Genomic DNA, 18,939 nt, shown 5'->3' with positions numbered 1-18,939 from the left:
CTTTCCAACTGTACTTTTCCTGAGTGGATTCCTGATCAAGGAGAACTGCGAGCCCTCAACAAGAAACCACCCACTTGACCTCCAAGGTAATTTTAAATAGAGAGAGTGCACCTCCTGCAAAAGGAATTACTCCCGCCACTACGCAGGGCATAGACGGGCTTTGACCTCTTTTGTGGTGGAAGGAAGGAGGGGATTCAAAGATTTTAATTTGGTGCCACTTTATAATGACAAGCAAAAATGCAAACTGGCAAACCGTCAGACAATATAAAAGAACAGCAGACTGAGAATCTGTAAAAGTTAGCATTATAGTTCGCAACTGGAGGAAAGTACAGACTTTGCAAACATCTAATTTACTGTTTTATGGTACAAAACAGTTTGAGGAAAAAAGGATTTACGATGAATTGTTCCGAGGTCATTTGATACATAGAACTGCTGAAGAGGTGAGCAATATTCAATGAATTTCAGATAGCAAATGAATGGTCCAAATTTGAAGGGCTCTACACAGATGCAGTGTGTACCATGTCTGGGTCACTAACTTGGAATTACTGAAAGCATAAGAAATGAACTGTACAGTTACTTAGCCTCATTGCTGACAAGTCCTCTATATCTATTTGAGTTTCTGGGGAGATTTACAAACGTCGTCCATACATTTTTATTACGCAAACAAATCTTTCAACAATGCTATCAAGGGCAAAAGAGTAACACAAACGCAGCCTAACCTGGTTAGCTCTCGCTTAGCGAAGCAGAGCATGCGCTGCTCGCCTTGGCGAGATCTATTGTAGTCGGTTTCTTGGCCGAAGGGGGACAGGAAATGTGTACGCGTACAGACAGGAGATGTGAAAGTGTGCACATCGCCTGTCCTTCCCAGACTCCTGCTCGATGTGCCAGCGCGGACAGGAGATATGCACGCGCACGGCCATCAATTTTGCTCTTGGCGTTTCCGGCATTCTGTGAGGCACAAAGCGCGCATGGGGCTTTCAGTCTCGCTTCTCTTGGTCAATGTCGGAAATAAGCACTTTATTTACATTTATGAGCATTTGTTGTAACAATGGTGCTTTACCCAGTGTTCCCATCCCTCCTCTCCCTGCTTCTTCTCCCTATCATGGTTCGCCATCACAGCAGCTTCAACAGGGACCGTCCCGGACTCTCTCCCAGCTCAAAGACCGGGTTAAATTGCAAAATGGTCCTACAAACTGTGGTGAAGGTCTTGAGGTACGCCGCTTCATCTGCTGGAAGGTTTTTGTTTTGTCCAACTGAACTAGCGATCTGCTCTGCAATGTTGTGAAGTGCCACAGAAAGGGCTTCAGGACGCTAAGGGATGGCATATGTTGGCCGGGGCAGCAGCAGCGGGATGGGACAGAGAAGGTAAACAACTTTTTCAAGGTTTGCTGGGGGATGTCATTAAGGACTGCAGCATTCAGACTAGTGGTCGCCCATTCATGTACTTTGAAAGTATGCAGGGTGCCATGGTGGACTGTGTGTTTTTTGGGAGAGGCAGTGGTTCACGCCCCCTCCCCAAAAGAAAAAAAACATGCGGAGCAGCATAACGCTGAAGAGGGGCGTGCCTGTGTGAGATAACAGCGGGAGTGTACTTCGATTTATCCTAGCTTTTTGAGAACATCCTTGGACACTTTGGGACTCTAATGGTCGAAAAGGTAGTGGATGAACAATCCTCCACGCTGTTAAAATAGTAATGACATATTAGAACAGTCACCACCTTTTTTCCTCCTACCCATAACAAATAGTATTCCTGCCTGGAAGCGCCATGCTTGGATCTTAAAAGTGGACTTTTGAACAAGCGCTGCTGAGTGGTTAATGCAGGTATACATCCGCATGTCTGCCCAAAACATTACTTCTGTTCCAGCAAAGCACTCCACGGCAGGCCAGGGAACCACCCCTCTCGATATAATTATGTTACGTAAATCAGGCATAATGTGTACGTTAGCATTAAGGGAGAATTGCTGCAGCGGTGCTGGTAATATGGTTGGCGATCCAGGGGGCGCTGTAAAGGAGCTGCAGAGAGGGTGCTGCGTAGGATGGACAGTGGAAATGTACAACACCAGCAGGTACTGGCTGCACACTTCGATGGAGACTGTATGGGGAGTGGCTGTTTACCTTCTCAAAACTCACAGCTTCCCAGAGGACTCCTCTAGGGGCGTCTTTCCATGGCGTGAGGCATTCTCATCCCCTTTTTCACCTTCTTACACAAAACACCCATCTCCTTAGCACTCACACATCAACAAACCGCCCCTGCTCTAACCCCAGCGCTTCACATATTGCTAACAATACCTGCCCCCAAGCCACAGCATAGCCCGCCACCCACACTTCGAGCTCCACCCTCCGCAAATGCATCACAAGCCACTGCTCACCCACCTCCCTGAACATAACTGGCACGGACAGCCCTTCTTTCACACATTATGCCAGCCTCCTTCTGCACACTGCGCATACTCAAACAACTTGTGTGCCTACTTAAACAACGCATCTTCCTCAAGCCACACCCTCTCTTCGCACCAGCCCTTCCACTTTTATTCCACACCAATGTCTTTTCCAGACCCTTTTTACCCTCTAACCGTGCATCCTATAGAGCAACACTCACGGTACTTCTCGCCCACCTCGTATTCACTCATCAAGGAGTAACCCAGGGTGACATTTTGTTTTCTACACTTCATCTTAGTTACGGCTTTCTATACATATAGTGGTCTGTGGTTGAGGAAAATAAATGAGCAAAATTTACACTGGTGTGAGTGAATGTATGACAATTCATAATACGGAGATACTTTTACCTTTTTGGCGCACAGAGGATTTATTAATGGTCCCGAGTAAACTGGGATTTCCTTTTTCCGTAACGCACAATATATCGCTGCACTTTAAAAACAAATATTTCGCTGCAGATAAGGGAAACAAGCCAAACGGGTCAGATTTGTTGAACAAAAATGTTCTACTTGGGACATCAAACATATGTATTGGGGTGCTGGGTGCTTACCCTTGCTAGCTCAAATCCGTCTGTCCTGCTCTTTTCTTGAGACCACGTATGAACTGGGATGATAAATGTGTTTTATTTGTCTAATTTGGCCCTATTCCTGCTGATAAGGAAGACACTTGCTCAGAAATTATGCACACAAAATATAGACTTTAGTGATCGCAAACTATGCTGCTGTATGAAGAAGCAGTTAACGTAGTGAAGAACCTTCATCACCTGCAGGAAGCCCGGGGTCGTTTGTATTTGCAGTTCAAAATAGGAATGACTTTTTTTTTTACATTGTAGGGCCACGTTATGGGATTTGTGTATATTTGAAAGTCAGCACAAGGACCTTGGAGCTTTTGCAATGCAATAGGTCTCGTATTTCTGAGACTTTTATGTATGGGTTTTGAAAAATCTGCAAGCGGTGCATAGTCATTGCCTGGCAGTAACTGCACCTCTTTAGTTGCCAACCCTGCTTCTCGTAAGCAATGGCTAAAAGTACAAAGTGCGTGTTTACGCACCGCTTGCAGGTTTTCAAAACACATAAATAAAATGCGTTGCCATTTAATATGCCAATAGCTCAAACTCTGGCAAATGCGAGTCCTATTACATTGAAAATGCATGTTTTATAATGGTGACTTAATCACCCGGTCCATCGAGAGAGGAAGCTATTTGATCAAGCAGCACAATTCCATTTAGGGACAAACAAATCTTATAACACTTTACTACAAAAAAACAACCAATTTAAGCAAATCAATGGTTCGCTGAGCCTCAGACTGAAAAAGCGCAATGTAATAAATATGTAAAAAGAAAATCACCACAACTGTCTGCTATGTAATACATTCCCAATTGCCTGCCCATGCTCCTCATTCTAACCACATTCAGATTTTTTTACACATGGTGTTAACTAGACCCTACACGTATGATACTTTTTCTACACTATTTAAAATGTTCCATATTTCCAAACACCTGAGGGGCACACAGCAGCTCTGTTCCTTTCTCTTATCTCAAACATATTTTAAGATCACTTAGGTAACAGCCTAAATCTGACGAAAACACGTATGCATGTGTTATTTGTGTATAGAGCGACCTTGCCTAAAAGCACTGGGGTGCTATACAGGGTAAAAAAAAAAAAATCAAATAAAGTTAACGCTTGATTTGACTGGTAGAGGATTGCTAAGAGCAAGAGTGGGCTATTACAGTTTTTAAGGAGGGACAGCTCCAGCTGCTCCTGGTTGGAGAGACTGTTTTGTTTCTTTTTTCAACTCTTCGTCTCCAGTCTGATGGTATACTGAACTGCAGGAGTGTAGAGAGCCAGCAGAGATGGTGAGCTTGTCAGCCAAGTAAGTGTTTGCGAAGTTGAGATTGGGTTGTAGGCAATGCCACTCTGTTTGTAAAAGTGCAGGACAGCGAGTGAAAGTGCTGTTCCATCAAGGCAAGCATTTTTGTACAGGCACTTGATGGGAACATTAAATTGTAAAATTCGATCTGGTAAAGAGCAATTTTATTAAATTCAATAACTGCAGCTGTAATGTTTTTTTCAGATAGCTACCTTTTTTTTTTATTAAAAAATCACCAACCGGGTTTCTGAATCCAGCTAACTTTGCTTTACCACAAGCACAGGAGTCAAACCCTCACTTTAGAGCACTTTTGTGTACCAACGTACAAATAAATAAGGAACTGATCATATTTGCAATGGGAGCAAGACTGGTCTATTGTTTCATTCATCCTAACAGTCCATAGCGTCAATGACAAGTTCAAAAATCTTTATTAGGCCTTGATAGGCCATAAAAAATAAAACCTAAAAATCAATACAAGCTTCCTGCGGATGATGTAAAGTATGCTCTCAGAAAGAAGAACATCGGTCAGGAGTCCGACAAGAATTTATTTATGTTATTGTTTTTCTGAAGCGCAACACTTATCCCCTAAGGCCTAAGGGATATCACACTGTTGAGTACTTGCCTATTTTGACACTGAGATATCACACAGAGCGACAGGTGAGGAGGGATTGGTAGCCCAAAAACAACCAGGTTTTCAGTTCCTTTCTAAACTTGATGTGGTTGTTGATGGGACAAAAATTCAAAGGAAGGCAATTCCATTGAGTCACAGCTAAATACGAGAAGGCAAGGCTCTCCGCTCTAACTTTCCTTATCTTCTTAGCTTTAGCTAAGGCAAACTTACGGGATTTTAGCTCTCGTGTGTTTTATACAATTCCACTCTGGTTTGCAGATCTTTGGACCCTCTGTATATAATGCTTTATGAGCATAACACAAGAGTTTTAAAATGGCTCGTTTACACACAGGCAGGCAGTGTAGAGTAGCTAGACAGGCCAATGCAGATCCATACCTATCTATAGTTCAAATTTGCCTGGTCGCTGCATTTTGGATTACCTGCAATCTAGTAAACAAGCATTTGCAATGCAATAGGTCTAGCATTACTGAAAGTTTGAGCTATTGCTGTTGGAAACAATGCAACGCCAATAGCTCAAACTTAGTAATGCAAGACCTATTGCATTGAAAATGCTTGTTCCTTTAACCCATGTTGCACAACAGCCCGCGCTGCTGTGCAATACATGCAGGGGAGGAATGTTTTTAAAAGTGTTAAAAAAAAAAAAAAAGAGACCTATTGCATTGCAAATGCTGTTACTGAAAAGCCCTTTCCACAGCGCAGACTGGCTCTTTTAACGTTACTCACAAAAACAAACTAGTACAGGTAAAGCACGAGATGGCTTCGTGTTACCAAAAGCACAATGCTCCAGCACTGGAAATATAATCAACATAGTGGCAGAACTTAAATCCCAATGGCAGGAGTCAGGAGGCCTCACAAGGAACATATTAACCTGTAATAATGTGCTAGAATCTGTTGGAGGAATATGGTTAAAGACCAGTAGGCATACTGATGAGGCATGTGAGTCCAGGACAGTGTCTCCTTTGAATGAGCAGTGCGGACCCTGAGTAACAGGCTCTAAATCATGCAGTTTTGCCATTTGCACTAGTCCTGTTATTAGCGCTATTCTTATTGTTTTCATCGGCACTAGTCTCATTGTCATCGGCACTAGTCTCATTGTCATCGGCACTAGTCTCATTGTCATCGGCACTAGTCTCATTGTCATCGGCACTAGTCTCATTGTCATCGGCACTAGTCTCATTGTCATCGGCACTAGTCTCATTGTCATCGGCACTAGTCTCATTGTCATCGGCACTAGTCTCATTGTCATCGGCACTAGTCTCATTGTCATCGGCACTAGTCTCATTGTCATCGGCACTAGTCTCATTGTCATCGGCACTAGTCTCATTGTCATCGGCACTAGTCTCATTGTCATTAGTGTTTTCATCGGCACAAGTCTCATTGTTGTCATCAGCGCTATTCTCACTGTTCTCGTTAGCACTAGTTTCAATGTTATCAATAGAGCTATAGTCATTGTTATCATCAGTGCTATTCTCATTGTTGTCATGAGCACTAGTCCCATTGTTATCATCAGAGCTATTTTCATTGTTATCACCACTAGTCCCGTTGTTATCATCAGGGCTATTCTCATTGATGTCATGGGCACTAGTCCCATGGTTATCAGTGCTATTCTCATTGCGGTCATGAACAATAGTCCCATTGGTATCATCAGTGCTATTCTCGTTATTGGCACTAGTCCCATTGTTATCATCAGTGCTATTCTCATTGTTGGCATCGGCACTAGTCCCATTGTTCTCATCAGTGCTATTCTCATTGTTGTCATGGGCACTAGTCCCATTGTTATCAGCGCTATTCTCATTGTTGGCATCGGCACTAGTCCCATTGGTATCATCAGCGCTATTCTCATTGTTGGCATCGGCACTAGTCCCATTGGTATCATCAGTGCTATTCTCATTGCTGTCATGGGCACTAGTCCCATTGGTATCATCAGCGCTATTCTCATTGTTGTCATGGGCACTAGTCCCATTGGTATCATCAACGCTATTCTCATTGTTGTCATGGGCACTAGTCCCATTGGTATCATCAGCGCTATTCTCATTGTTATCATCAGTGCTATTCTCATTGTCAGGAGCACTCGTCCCTGTAACAGTCACCCGAGTATAAGGTGCATATCTGATGGTCACTGATTTATATTGGTAAAAGGCTTCTGCTCTGGTCCACCCCACCTGTAGGACAGTGCCTCACTGTGAGGACAGAGGATGAGGTGTTAAGAATCAGAGAACAGAAAGCACGCCAGCAAGAAAGTAGAGGAGGCACATTCGGGCTAATGAAGTGTCCGAGACCAATGGAATAGGAGGCAAAGAAACACTGAAGGCAATGCAAGCCAAAAAGATCAAACAATAGGAACCGGCGCGTCGCACGCTTCCAGCTGCACTCACAGTTTTAATTGCATTTACATAACACTTACTATGTGTGGCGAGGCGTCGAGTCATGCATGACATACTAAATGGCCCACACTCCCTCTCAGAAGTCACCCCCCTTACATTTACTGTAACTGCCTTCAAACTTGGACAGAGCTCCGCAGTCTTAATATGGCTCGCGCTACTGCACCACGCTTCCCTGTGAAATGGATCAAAAAAAAAAAAAAAGAAGCCCGCGAGTGGTGTGCACGCATGCCACAGCGAGCCATATGGTTTTAATCATCGTGCCCGTGCACGATAATTGAAACCACATGACTGCCTGGTGCGCGTAATAGACACCAATAGGCCATGGGCGGAGCAACGCAACCGCCTTTGGCCTACTGTGTGCCGTCTTAGTGAAAAACACACACGCAAAACCCAATCACGTGGCACAAAAGGAAAAGCACACTCACAAGCGTGGGCGATTGCTAGGTCAGTCTATGAAACCCCATTTTTCACCTACTAAATGGCTCGCGCTGCACGAGCAATGCTGCACACTGCAACGCTAGGCGCGAGACCTAAAAAAGGAATCTCTCAAACTAACCCTACCTAAATCTACATAACCTACCCCTTCTATAACTGAACCATGAATAACTACTACTTAAGAGGAATCTTTCATTCCTCCATGAAATCTGATTAAATCTATCCTGAACTGAAAAGATCTAGCAAGACTCTGTAAATATATACAATACCAGATCAACTTTTTAACCACTCAACCTATGACAGTCAATGAAAAGCCATAGGCCATCAAACTGAAAACCCACATCAGTTAATACAAATTCTTCAGTGTTTAAAAATCCGTTTGAAGGTCCCAGTGTAGTGCAGCCATCGTATCAGTATTAGGAAATATAATATATATACATGATAGGTGATGCTTGCCTACATGAGCTCTCAGTAGATTACAGCATGGTCTAGGCTTCAACTACCATGTGAATCAGTGTATCCATCTTGAAAAACTTCGTCTTGCTCTGTGGAAGATTCCAATCTGTTCAGATGAGGCATCTAGACCCCCCACCCCCTTTTTTCACTAATCGTCTCCCATTTTACCCAGTTCATAGATGGTGGATCTCGTCCCAAATACCCTTTAACCTTTACAAGGACTTGTTGGATGTTCTGTAAAATGCTGTACTTTAATAGCAGCATTTAGATGAAGTTACCGAAATCCTACCGCCTCTGCACACACACATTAAATCCTCATAATTACAAAATAATCTGAATACATTGTACAACAATCAGGAAAAGCCAAGATAAAGATTTTACATGGAATAAACCAATACCACAAAGCATATAACAATGCCAAGTTCTCAAAACAAGCACACCACCAAAACAAATGATATGCAAATAAGAATGCAGCCACCCAGATTTAACAAAAGCAACTCAGTCAAAATATTCTTACCTTTGCCTTTGGTGGTACCACCTGTGAAAAGAAAAGGAGATAGATACATTTAATTCTTCAATACAAACCAAAATCATAGAAGGAAGAAGGCTGTAATGACTGAATTGACAGTTTAAATACTCTGGGCACATTTCTGAAGAATTGGCAAAACGGTCACATGAATATCTGGTGAATACAGTCCCTCAATGAGCGAATGATAATCAAGATGTTTCAGTAAGAGAATCATCAAAGTCTAAAGATGTTGAAATAAAACTGAATGGTCAAAAAACCTTATAACTCTAGAAATAACAGGTTTTAAAGTACCGAGGCTTCTTATGTGGAGACATTTTGCAGATTTTCCTTTTGCAGTAGTATAACAGAATCAGCCATTTTCAAATGGGCTATCGCACCAGCAATCTGGTGAATAGCCTTTTCAACAGGATTTTACTTTGGGACTGAGATACTCTACTAGTATGCGAGCTGCTCACAAGTTAGTTTGAAAACCAGGTCAGATATTCAAAGAAATCCCACTTTGGTGTCAAACATAAAAGACCATAACATATTATAAACAGTGCTAACATAATTGTGGAGGAGTGTGGCTCAATGGTTAGAGCGGCAGACCCTGATGCAGAGTTCTGGCCAGGGACCAGGGTTCGATTCCCGCCTCGGCGGGGTCTTGGGCTCAATTTCCTCGGACCTGTTAATTCTCGCCTCGGTGCCTATTCTAATCACGGGTCCCACGCTGCAACTCTGGGCAATAGCTTGCTTAGCCTCCACACCGGCCCCAACAGCGCTAAGGATGCCTGGCTTCACCCTGGGGGTGCCCAGGAGTGGACACTTCACAGGGAAAGCCAGGATGGGTTCCACAGCGGTATGAGTATCAGCGCCAGGAAACCGCATAGGCGACACCGCAAGGTACCAAGACATTTACATAATTTGTCGTGCTGGTCAGAAATTAGGTTTTTGCTTTAATTTATGCAAATTAATATTGATTGTGCTAGGACAATTGTAATGTATTTTTGCTTGCAGGCGTTAATTCAGTAGCCCATCCCACTGACCTACCTCTCAACTTCTCACTATTGTTGGGCCTTCTTGGATTGGGCAGGGACTCCGCTTCACCTTCAACTCTTTAATCTCCCTCACAGGGCATCCAGCCTGGTTCTATAAATAAAGCACGGAAAACGTATGGGGCTTCTTCTTCGAAGGAAGTCTTCACTGTTTTGAGTCTGTTAGGGCCATGGAGGGGGGACTAGGGCCAGCACCCTGCCACTTCATCCAGACCAATCCTTTTCTCCCCACACCTCACCTTTTTGGTTCAACTATCTCCTTCCTCCTACAGAGGACTTCAGTTGAGAAACAGTGGAGTACAGGCAAATCAGGGAATCCATAGGTGGTAAACTTGCCTCCAATCTATGGGTTCAATTGGTTCCTGGGCAGACTCCATACGGTACTTATTGGTAGCTTCATTGAGCCACCAAGGGATGGGCTTAAAATACCCCCACACAGATTGAATAAAGCCAGACAAACTCCAGTTCCATTAGAAGCTGCATGTTATTTTTGTACATGTTATTAGACTGGCCATCAATTACTCTATGACGGACACATTTTTTAAACTGCTGCTATAGTCAAGTTTATTCCCTCATATTTGCTTAAATGAAAGTCAATAGGACTGTTGCAAGGATATCCCGACACGAGTAGGTTTCTAAATGCATCTGTTACATTGATACTGGCCTGGTTGTATGTAAACACTGCTGTACATTTACAAGTGCTGGAGTGTGTGTAATTCTAGTGCAAGGAGTAGAAAGTGGGCTAACTTGGTTGAATGGTGCAGTTAACGATTATGTGCTTAGTTGGCAGGTTTTTCTTCAACTCATGCTAAAAAGGCAGAAAAGAAACATTTCTCTGCTCTGACTCATGTACTGCTCATAAGCAGAACAGCTGAAATATGAAACATAGTTACAAGGAGAGCTGGGCTTTTATGTTTCATCCTGCAGGAAGAAGGATGAAAAGTAGCAGTGAGCTTCCATGCAGAACCACGTTTTCAACAGGAAGCACTGTTCAATATCCTATATAAGGATTACAGGAGCACAGCATGAGCCGACGCCTGCTTGCTCAATAGTACAACATGCTTAAGAATGGTACATACGATAGGGGGTGTCAGGGCGGGGCTGGACACACATTAGATGCTAAAGGAGATGCTGAAAGTTCTGACATTAGGCCTATGGCACAGGGAGGGGAGGCATTACACGATTTGGCATAGTATGAAGAACTGATAGAACCATGCTTTTAGACAACCGGTTAGGTTTTGGAATACCAGGCTAAGGATGTGCGAAGGCATATGGTTGCGGCTCAACTGACTTTGGCCCTAGTTTTTATATTAATATTATAGCATAAAATACCAATCATATTGTGTGTGTGCTGATTGCTAGCTACGGGTAGGAGCTCGGGTTCCATCAGATCAGATTCCCTCACAGGTTTGCCTACTCTTCACACTCCTGCCTACGGTAGTATACGTCTGTAGGGAGGGAATGAGAGACACCTGCCGGTTCTTTTTAATGAAAAGGCAAGTTTCCATTTGGCGCTTAGAGGAGCTACTGGATGAGACCCTAATATTTTAGGTCTTACACAAAAGCTCTGAGCAACTTTTAGAAAGGCTTCAATTCATCAACTTATATATTTAAGCTCTTAATATAGGACAGGAATAAAAACGATAACGTTACAAGTTAGCTGCCTCACTTTTCACCACCCTGATTTTTCATCAACAATATGGTTATTACTGGATTTCATAACTTAGCACTTCCCCTACTGTACATACGTTCGAAACTTCCACGCAACTTCATGCGCTAGAGCTGAATAGTGGCAATTAGTGGTAAACAAGGGTATTCACTCAGGTAACTTATTCCACATTCAGAGCAGGCAGCAGAGCTCATCTTTCATAGACCGAGCTACTCCTCACTGGTTAAGGTCAACACTGCCTTCACTGGACTGCTAAGCTACCTACCACTCACCTTTAGCAGATCAATCCATTGCTCTTCTGGCTGATAACTTGCTCTGTGTCACAGCAACCTATCCATTGCCCGTCTCCAATATAAGACCTTCATTTCACGTCACAGAAGCGTGACCTTAAATCCATCTACATGGATCATGCAAAAGGAATTAGAGTGAAGGGGTATGCTACACAAAGTACTTTTAAATTGTACCTGGAACACAATTTAAGCACAGGATTCCCATCATACCTTACATTTGTCAGTATTAACTCCCATCGCTTTGTTCTGGCACGCCTGAGGCTGGGTATAGTCCACCATCTGGTGGCCTTCCCTACTGTAAAGAAGCCGGGGTCTTGCCCGTGCCCATGCGATGGGAAATCGAAACAGAGTATCTGCCACTTTTTACTACTTTGTAATTTTTATACTGGTTTTAGAAAGTTTTACCTAAAGCAACTATTTTTAGAATTTAGTACGTGCGATATAAGAGCTGCAATGCAACTGTTGTTTGACCTGTCGTCCCCAAATGTGTGTTACCGTGTAGCCACTTATGTTCTCAAATGCATCGGGCACAGGAAATCAATCATTATATGATCTCCGTTGGGAAAGACACCTATTGACCAACTGTGAGCTATTGCCAAACCTTTTGCATTTCTCTTACACGAACTTTGGTTATTATTACGTTTTTTTTTAGATCCGGGTATCGATTGTTCCCTCGGTTCTGTACCTCTCTGGATTCATGCTTTTTGTACATAATTGCTGCTAAAATACGTAAGAGATTTTATAGACATTGCACTTTAGTTCCCCTTGCATATTTTTGCATATACTATTGCACTTTATGCTCAGCTTAGGCCTCTCTTTGACTTGTACTACCTCAATTAGCCTGTTTTGCACTAGACTTTAAAATTTTTGCTAAATACAACGTTCAACTTTTTGTATATTTTGCACATACTATTGCACTTTATGCCCAGCATAGGCCTTTTGTCTAGTACCATCTTACTTGTATGCTCTGCATCAAACGTTTAAAACGGCTGCTACATATAAGTGATTATTCTATGGTATACTAATGTGATATGCTTTGTATTTATTTGCTAAATTGCTGCTAAATACTATGTCCAAATTTTGCATTTTGCACATATTACTGCACTTTACGTCCAGCATAGGTTTCTTGTTTAGTACTATCCTACTTGGCATGCCTTGCACCTTAGGTTTAAATTGACGCTACATTTAGTGATTATTTTTTATTTTTGGTTTTAACTTGATTGGCTGAATTAATGTAATTGTTTTAGCAAGTTTCATCATTCTTTAATCTCTTATAAAAGTAACTTCAATTGTATCCATGAATGTTGCTATATGGTTGTACTTGTACAAACCGAATAAAGCATTTTGAAACTGAAACTTCACGTCACAGATGGCAGAGCTATACCTACCCCTGCTGAGATATCCCAGTTAGCCGTCCATTTATCCTGTTCATTAGGTCTCGCCTGGGTAGCGCGCATGCTCTACTCTAAGAGAGGACCTTTAGAAATTGGTCAGCTCTTTTTAAGCACTCGTGCTTGTGCTGGCATCCACCTTGCGGGAGTGAGCAGCGCCGCACACGTTAATTGAAAACAGATGGCCAGCGCTCCGCTGCTCGCTGCCGCATGGGGCATGCTATCACAAGCACGAATGCTTATAAACAGCTGTTTGCATTTACCTTTTTTTCCCTTCTGAACTGCTTGTCTTGCCGTCGCTTTCTCTTCGGAACGTGTTTCAATTAACCTTTTAAACAGCTGTTTGCATTTGCCTGCAGGCTTTATGGCACTGGGCGTTCTGCTACTCTCATTAAAACAGTATAATTTTAAGCGCCAGAAAGCAAAGGTATTCTCACCCACATGCACACATTTCATCTTGCCTTCAGTTGAAGATTGGAATCAACTCCACCCGCCTGGAGGTATGCATGAGCGCCAAAGGTATGCCAAAAATGCTGCTACTTTGCTATGTTTATTCCGTGGAGCAGTAGTTGGCAGGGACAGGGACAGTTACAGCTGCCACTGGCAAAGTCGCTCAATTCGGGCGGCTGTTATTTTCACCCGAGCTGCATTGTCCCACCGGCGGAGGACTGGCGATGGCTTGGCCATACCCGGCTTGGCCATACCCGGTACTGGGGCAGCTCGCCTTCCTGTTGCAGTGGTGCACATGCCAGAGTGATGCTCCTCAGCGGGACAGCCCGCCCTACACCATCCTCCTGACACAGAACCTGGATAAGGAAGCAGTGATGGAGGCGGCGGGAGGTGGCAAGAGAGCGAGTGAGTCAGGAAAGCCGGGTGTAGGCCGCCTCCTCTGTCCATAGGCGTCCTTTTTGCGCACGTGCTCACCAGTTCAGGGCAGCGGGAGCCACAACGGGCCAGTGAGGGTCTTGCTGTTTTGTTTCTTCAGCGACATCCAGAGGTCCTAGAGTAGTATTCGTGTACTGAAAGCAAGATTTGTGGCCATATGCATAATAGCTTTAATGTTGACACTGATTGGTTAGTGGTCAGCGTTTGGGATAGGCATTAGGGAGCGCAATATAGGTATCAATTTGACACAGACCATTTGTAATGCTAGCCTAAGTGATATCGTTGCCTATCTATGGTGCAGCGAAGCACCAGCTATGCTCTTCTGGGTGTTGAGGACTCTTTGTACAGCGTGCTTTTAGTGCACAGAGATTGTTTTCCCGTTTCCTTACACCCTCCTACCACAACATGCTTGAAAGGGTGTGGCTTGCAAAACTGGTGGATTACTGTTCTCTTCACAATTTTATAAAGCACTGCATGCCACAAGCATTTCCTCACAGCACTGTTTGTACTTGAACAAGGTCCTCGTAACGGTCCCTGCACTGCACTTATGGGTCTTTGTCCTTTTATTGCTACGGTGACTGAATCCCAGGTGGAGAGATAATTGCCAACAGATAACAAGCCTGCTGGCAGTGACACGGGCTTTTGGTGCATACAAATAACTTGCAGACAGTAAGGGTTAGAAACGGAGGCATGCGGTTAAGCCTATGTGTGCACGTTCTGTTCAGCCAGCTTCTGGTTGCAGCAGTTGATGTTGGTTGTTTAATTATGTCATTATTTCCTAGTGCCCTCAAGTAACCCAGATGCACCTTTCTTTCAGACACAAATACCTATTTTCATTGTTCTCATCGCAGCACAAGTCTGAAATCCTCTCATTTTCCAGCTCCGAAAATAACTTTATCCTCCCAGAGGACGCTATCTGCGAGAGCTGCAGTATCTACTCTATCGACATTTACTACCAGGTGGAGTCCAGATGTTCATACAATATTTGGAAGCAGGTTTTCCTCTAGGTGGTTATATTCTGCAACTACAGTGGTTATTGCTCAGAGTTTACTTCTTGCTTGCCTCTAGTTTGTTTTACATGGTTTGTTTTAGCTTCTCGTCCTATTTTTGTTTCAAAGGTCAACATTTAGAGTACAATTCAGTTAAAGGCAGCTTATATTTTTATATCCCATCAGTTTTCTGTTTCTTTGGCTCCAACTAGTAGTTCTACAACATATATTAAACATATTGGCAAAGCCAATAGCTCTAGTCAAACACTTATAAGGTCCCAAAGATGCATCTCTCTGAGGCGAACCCGGGGGCAGGTGGAATTAGAGACCTCAAAGAACACATTTAACAGCAAAGACCCTCAGAAAACAACAATGGTGGACAATTAAAATAAGGCAATGAGGAGAGAGGTCATGAATACAGGGGGACGGAAGGAATCTTGCACACAAACAAATGCAGCCATGAGCTACATAAAGAGAGCACGATAGGTACAGACATGTTTCAACTACAAGCCAACCAGGAAACTGGGGTGGTATTTCTGCAACAGAACCTAGAGCCCTGGATGAAGATTCATAAACTGCACTAGACTAAGACACAACGTCCTAGATCCTCTAAAAGGACACAAGACCCACTGCCACTACATGACAACACAGCAATAGATGGTACGGGTTAGGAGGGCCCCAATGCCTCACCCACTAGTCAGACACTACCCACTAAACACTTCACATTAGAGGGGAACATAACCCACCATCTTCCCCTTTAACCCCTTAACCGCGGGGGTAATTCCCGCATGTTACTCGTGATAACTGACAGAGTATGCCTTCAAGTAACGTAAAGCGTTCTGCAAGTGCCTGTGTCACTTTCTGATGCACTGTTCAGTCAACGTGAGGATATGTGAAACACACTAACAAGTAATGAGAAATGTAGAAGACTAATCTGATGTGTCACCATCTGAGGGCTGAAGGATCTTCACTCTAAAGGGTAAAAAGCAGGACAAATGGAGTGTGAAGCAGATAGTGTGAGCTGAAGGCTCCTCGTCGAGTGAAATCTACCATCCTGCCTGAAATGCTGTGACGGGAAACCGATCACTTCATTCAGAGGGTCAGATGGCTGCAATAAATGTTCAACAGAGAGTGGCATTCACAGTGGGCCCGACCATGCACATAAAGAATACCCAGGAACAACATGGTGACAACCACTGCAAACAGCACGCCAGACCCCCAAGGCTCTAAGAGGACAGCTGAGTGCGAGGGGTCGCAACGACCACTCCAGACCTATTGGGAGGTTGACTGTAGCAGGACAGATGCCGCCCTATCAAGAGTGCATCTCAAACTCTGCATACAAATGCTTGAAACATACGTAATAAGTAGTAATGTCTATATAAAGCTTGGTGTGTGAGCATATTAAGATTCTTCAGGTTCAACAACCATTGCTTTATAAATAGGAACAAGTGACCTTTACAAAATGTAGAAGTACTCATTGTAGGAGCACTCTAGAACAAACTGAAGGAAACCGGAGGAGATAGAAGATCGGATACACACGGATGGGAGAATGCAGAAAGGGAGAAAAATACAATTTACAGAGGAGGTGATGGCCACAGCAAATTCAGAATTAATCCGCTGTAATTATATTGCTGAACCACATTTACCCACTGACTACTACCCCTTGGGGCAAAGGAGACTACAGGAATGGAGACAGGTTGTCAGAAAGCAAGGATGTTCCAAAATCTATCATCGTTCTTCCTACACACAAACAAGCATTGGCATAGCCAATAGGTCTGGCCTTTGGGACCTTACAAGTATTTAGTTATGCAGCACAATATCCTTCGTGCAACAACATCAACTGTTGCATGGCTAAATACTTAGAAGGTTCCAAAGGAGAGACCTATTGGCTATGCCAATGCTTGTCATTGTGTCTGGGTTCTCCTGTCCTCAACACGGCTAGTAAATCAGACAGTAACCCGATTGAGAGGAGTTACAACTGACCAACATGTTAATAACTGACAAGAGCTACTTATGCCATTGAATGAAATGCTAGAGCAGCAAGTTCAATAAACAACTGAATACCGCACTGCCTATAGGGTGTAGAACAAAGCAGCATAGAGGCCAGTTCACTCTTAGATTGAGGTGTATACAAAAATATACATATTTACAATGTTTGGTCACCTCAAGTTACTATTTAACCACTTTGGTGTTCAAGAGATGGGTGTTTACTGTTGTTGAAAAATCTTAGTGTTGGACAGGCTGTGATGGTTAGTAGGACAGCATTCTAGTGCATGGGTCCCAGGAGGTAGAAGGATCAGAATATGGACAGATTGCAGGGTGGTTTTAGTGAGACAAGGAGGTGTTGACTGACTGATCTTAAGTTGCATGAGGCAATATATCGGAATAGGGCATTAAAGTGGTAATTTGGAGCTGACCCAAGATTAGCTTTGAAGGTTAGTGTTAAGAGCTGTCCAAAGGCCCTGTTTTTAGCGTTAAGCCAGCAAGAGTGATGTTATTAGTGTGAAGCGAGGGTGTTTCTGGGGAGTTTGAATACTATCTTCATGACAAATGTTAAGACTTTGTTGAGGGAGCTCAAGACATGACGAGGAAGGTCCACTAAAACCTTTGTAGTTGTACGTTTGTTGATAGCCAATGAGCTAATCATTGCTTTGCCTTAAAGAGGTAATACGAGGTTGGACCATGTCTATATTTAGGATTTGATATCTTGTTGCAGTATTGTGAGTGGTGATAAGAGAATCCAGCCACATGAAAGGGTTTTTAGAATATTTAGGTGTACAGTAGATGTAGCAAAACTGAGTGTGCCGGGCAGGAACCAGGTAGAGTAGGTAGCAGAACTAGTCCTGGAGAAGGGAAACTATTGGACCTCCATCTTAAATAATTTCACATGAATAGCAGCAAGCTAATCTGCTTTAGGGGACTTCTGAAAGCATGAGAAAGTTGGGAAAGAGAAGTATCTTGGGGTGCATCCTCAATGTCCGTGGTAGGAAAATCCAAAATAGGGGATGATGTGGAGGTTATGTGCCAATAGCTGAGGGTAGAGTTAAATTAGGTGGAACAGAAGCAGCAAAATAAGATCTACAAAAAGGCCAGCTTTAGTAGATAGAAGCTGACACTTCAAGGTGTAGACAAAGTGTTGAACAGTAAACCTCATCTTTATCTAGACCGGTCATGAATCGCCGCACTTGAAAATACATTATGCTATAGCTTCTAAATTTAGGAACTTAAAATTGATGTAATCACAAGAAATCACGCAAGTTCACATACAATGTCTAAAAGGTAGGCTTTGCCGAAGAGTGTAGGCCTGCACCATAGTGCATCGTGGTACATTCTGATGTCATGCTATTCCAAGCGCAACTGTCACTAACATAATGGAAAAATGTTTATAATATAGTATAATGCTGCTGAGGAGGAATAGGTCTTTAGTCGGTAAGTGCTATGGAGAGATTTTTGGCAAAGAACACATCAGGAATTGGCAAAATTGCTGCGTGCGTTAACTTGCTCTAGCAGCACACCAACCTGTCTCTGTCCTTTACAAGTTAAAAACCAGTAGTATTAACTGAAAGCCCGGCAGCGGGAATGAAAAAGCAGGCTTCACGCGCCAGGCTCCGGCGCCATTCTCCTGACACATGGGCGCCATACACATATTTAGGAAGGAAATTCCACGGGCTGTGAAGCCAAATCAAGCATATGGCCAGAATTAAATGTACATGCGCTCGCAAGGAATGCGGAGCAGAAACAGGGGATCTCATTGTACTTTTCGGTATTGAATAGGTTTGTGTGTCAGAAGCATTAAGAAGAAACAAGCGCGCGCGCCTTGCGTTGAAAGAGTGCAGGCTGCAGCGGGAGAGAGAGGCAGAGGGGTGGACCCACGAGTGGTGCGCGCGCTTGGATGGGCAGTTGGCTCATTTTCAAGCACTGCACTCGTGCTTGTGGCGTGCACC

The 18,939-nt window shown here is 43.4% G+C and overlaps 1 protein-coding gene across 4 annotated transcripts in view; it reads right to left on the bottom strand.

Annotated features, from left to right (window-relative positions):
* PTPRA (protein tyrosine phosphatase receptor type A) overlaps window positions 1-18,939 on the bottom strand; it is a 724,758-nt gene that overhangs the window by 390,491 nt on the left and 315,328 nt on the right. For all 4 annotated transcript variants that reach the window (XR_013608377.1, XM_078678706.1, XM_078678707.1 and 1 more), the window contains one exon: window positions 8,726-8,746. Coding sequence is in view for 3 of the 4 variants with exons in the window: in XM_078678706.1 (XP_078534832.1) it covers window positions 8,726-8,746 (21 nt within the window). In the remaining variant the exon portion in view is untranslated. The remainder of the gene's footprint in view (window positions 1-8,725; window positions 8,747-18,939) is intronic.

Source organism: Lissotriton helveticus, chromosome 2_2 (genome assembly GCF_964261635.1).
Source record: "Lissotriton helveticus chromosome 2_2, aLisHel1.1, whole genome shotgun sequence".
Taxonomy (NCBI): Eukaryota; Metazoa; Chordata; class Amphibia; order Caudata; family Salamandridae; genus Lissotriton; species Lissotriton helveticus.
This window is presented reverse-complemented; position numbering and strand designations above follow the sequence as displayed.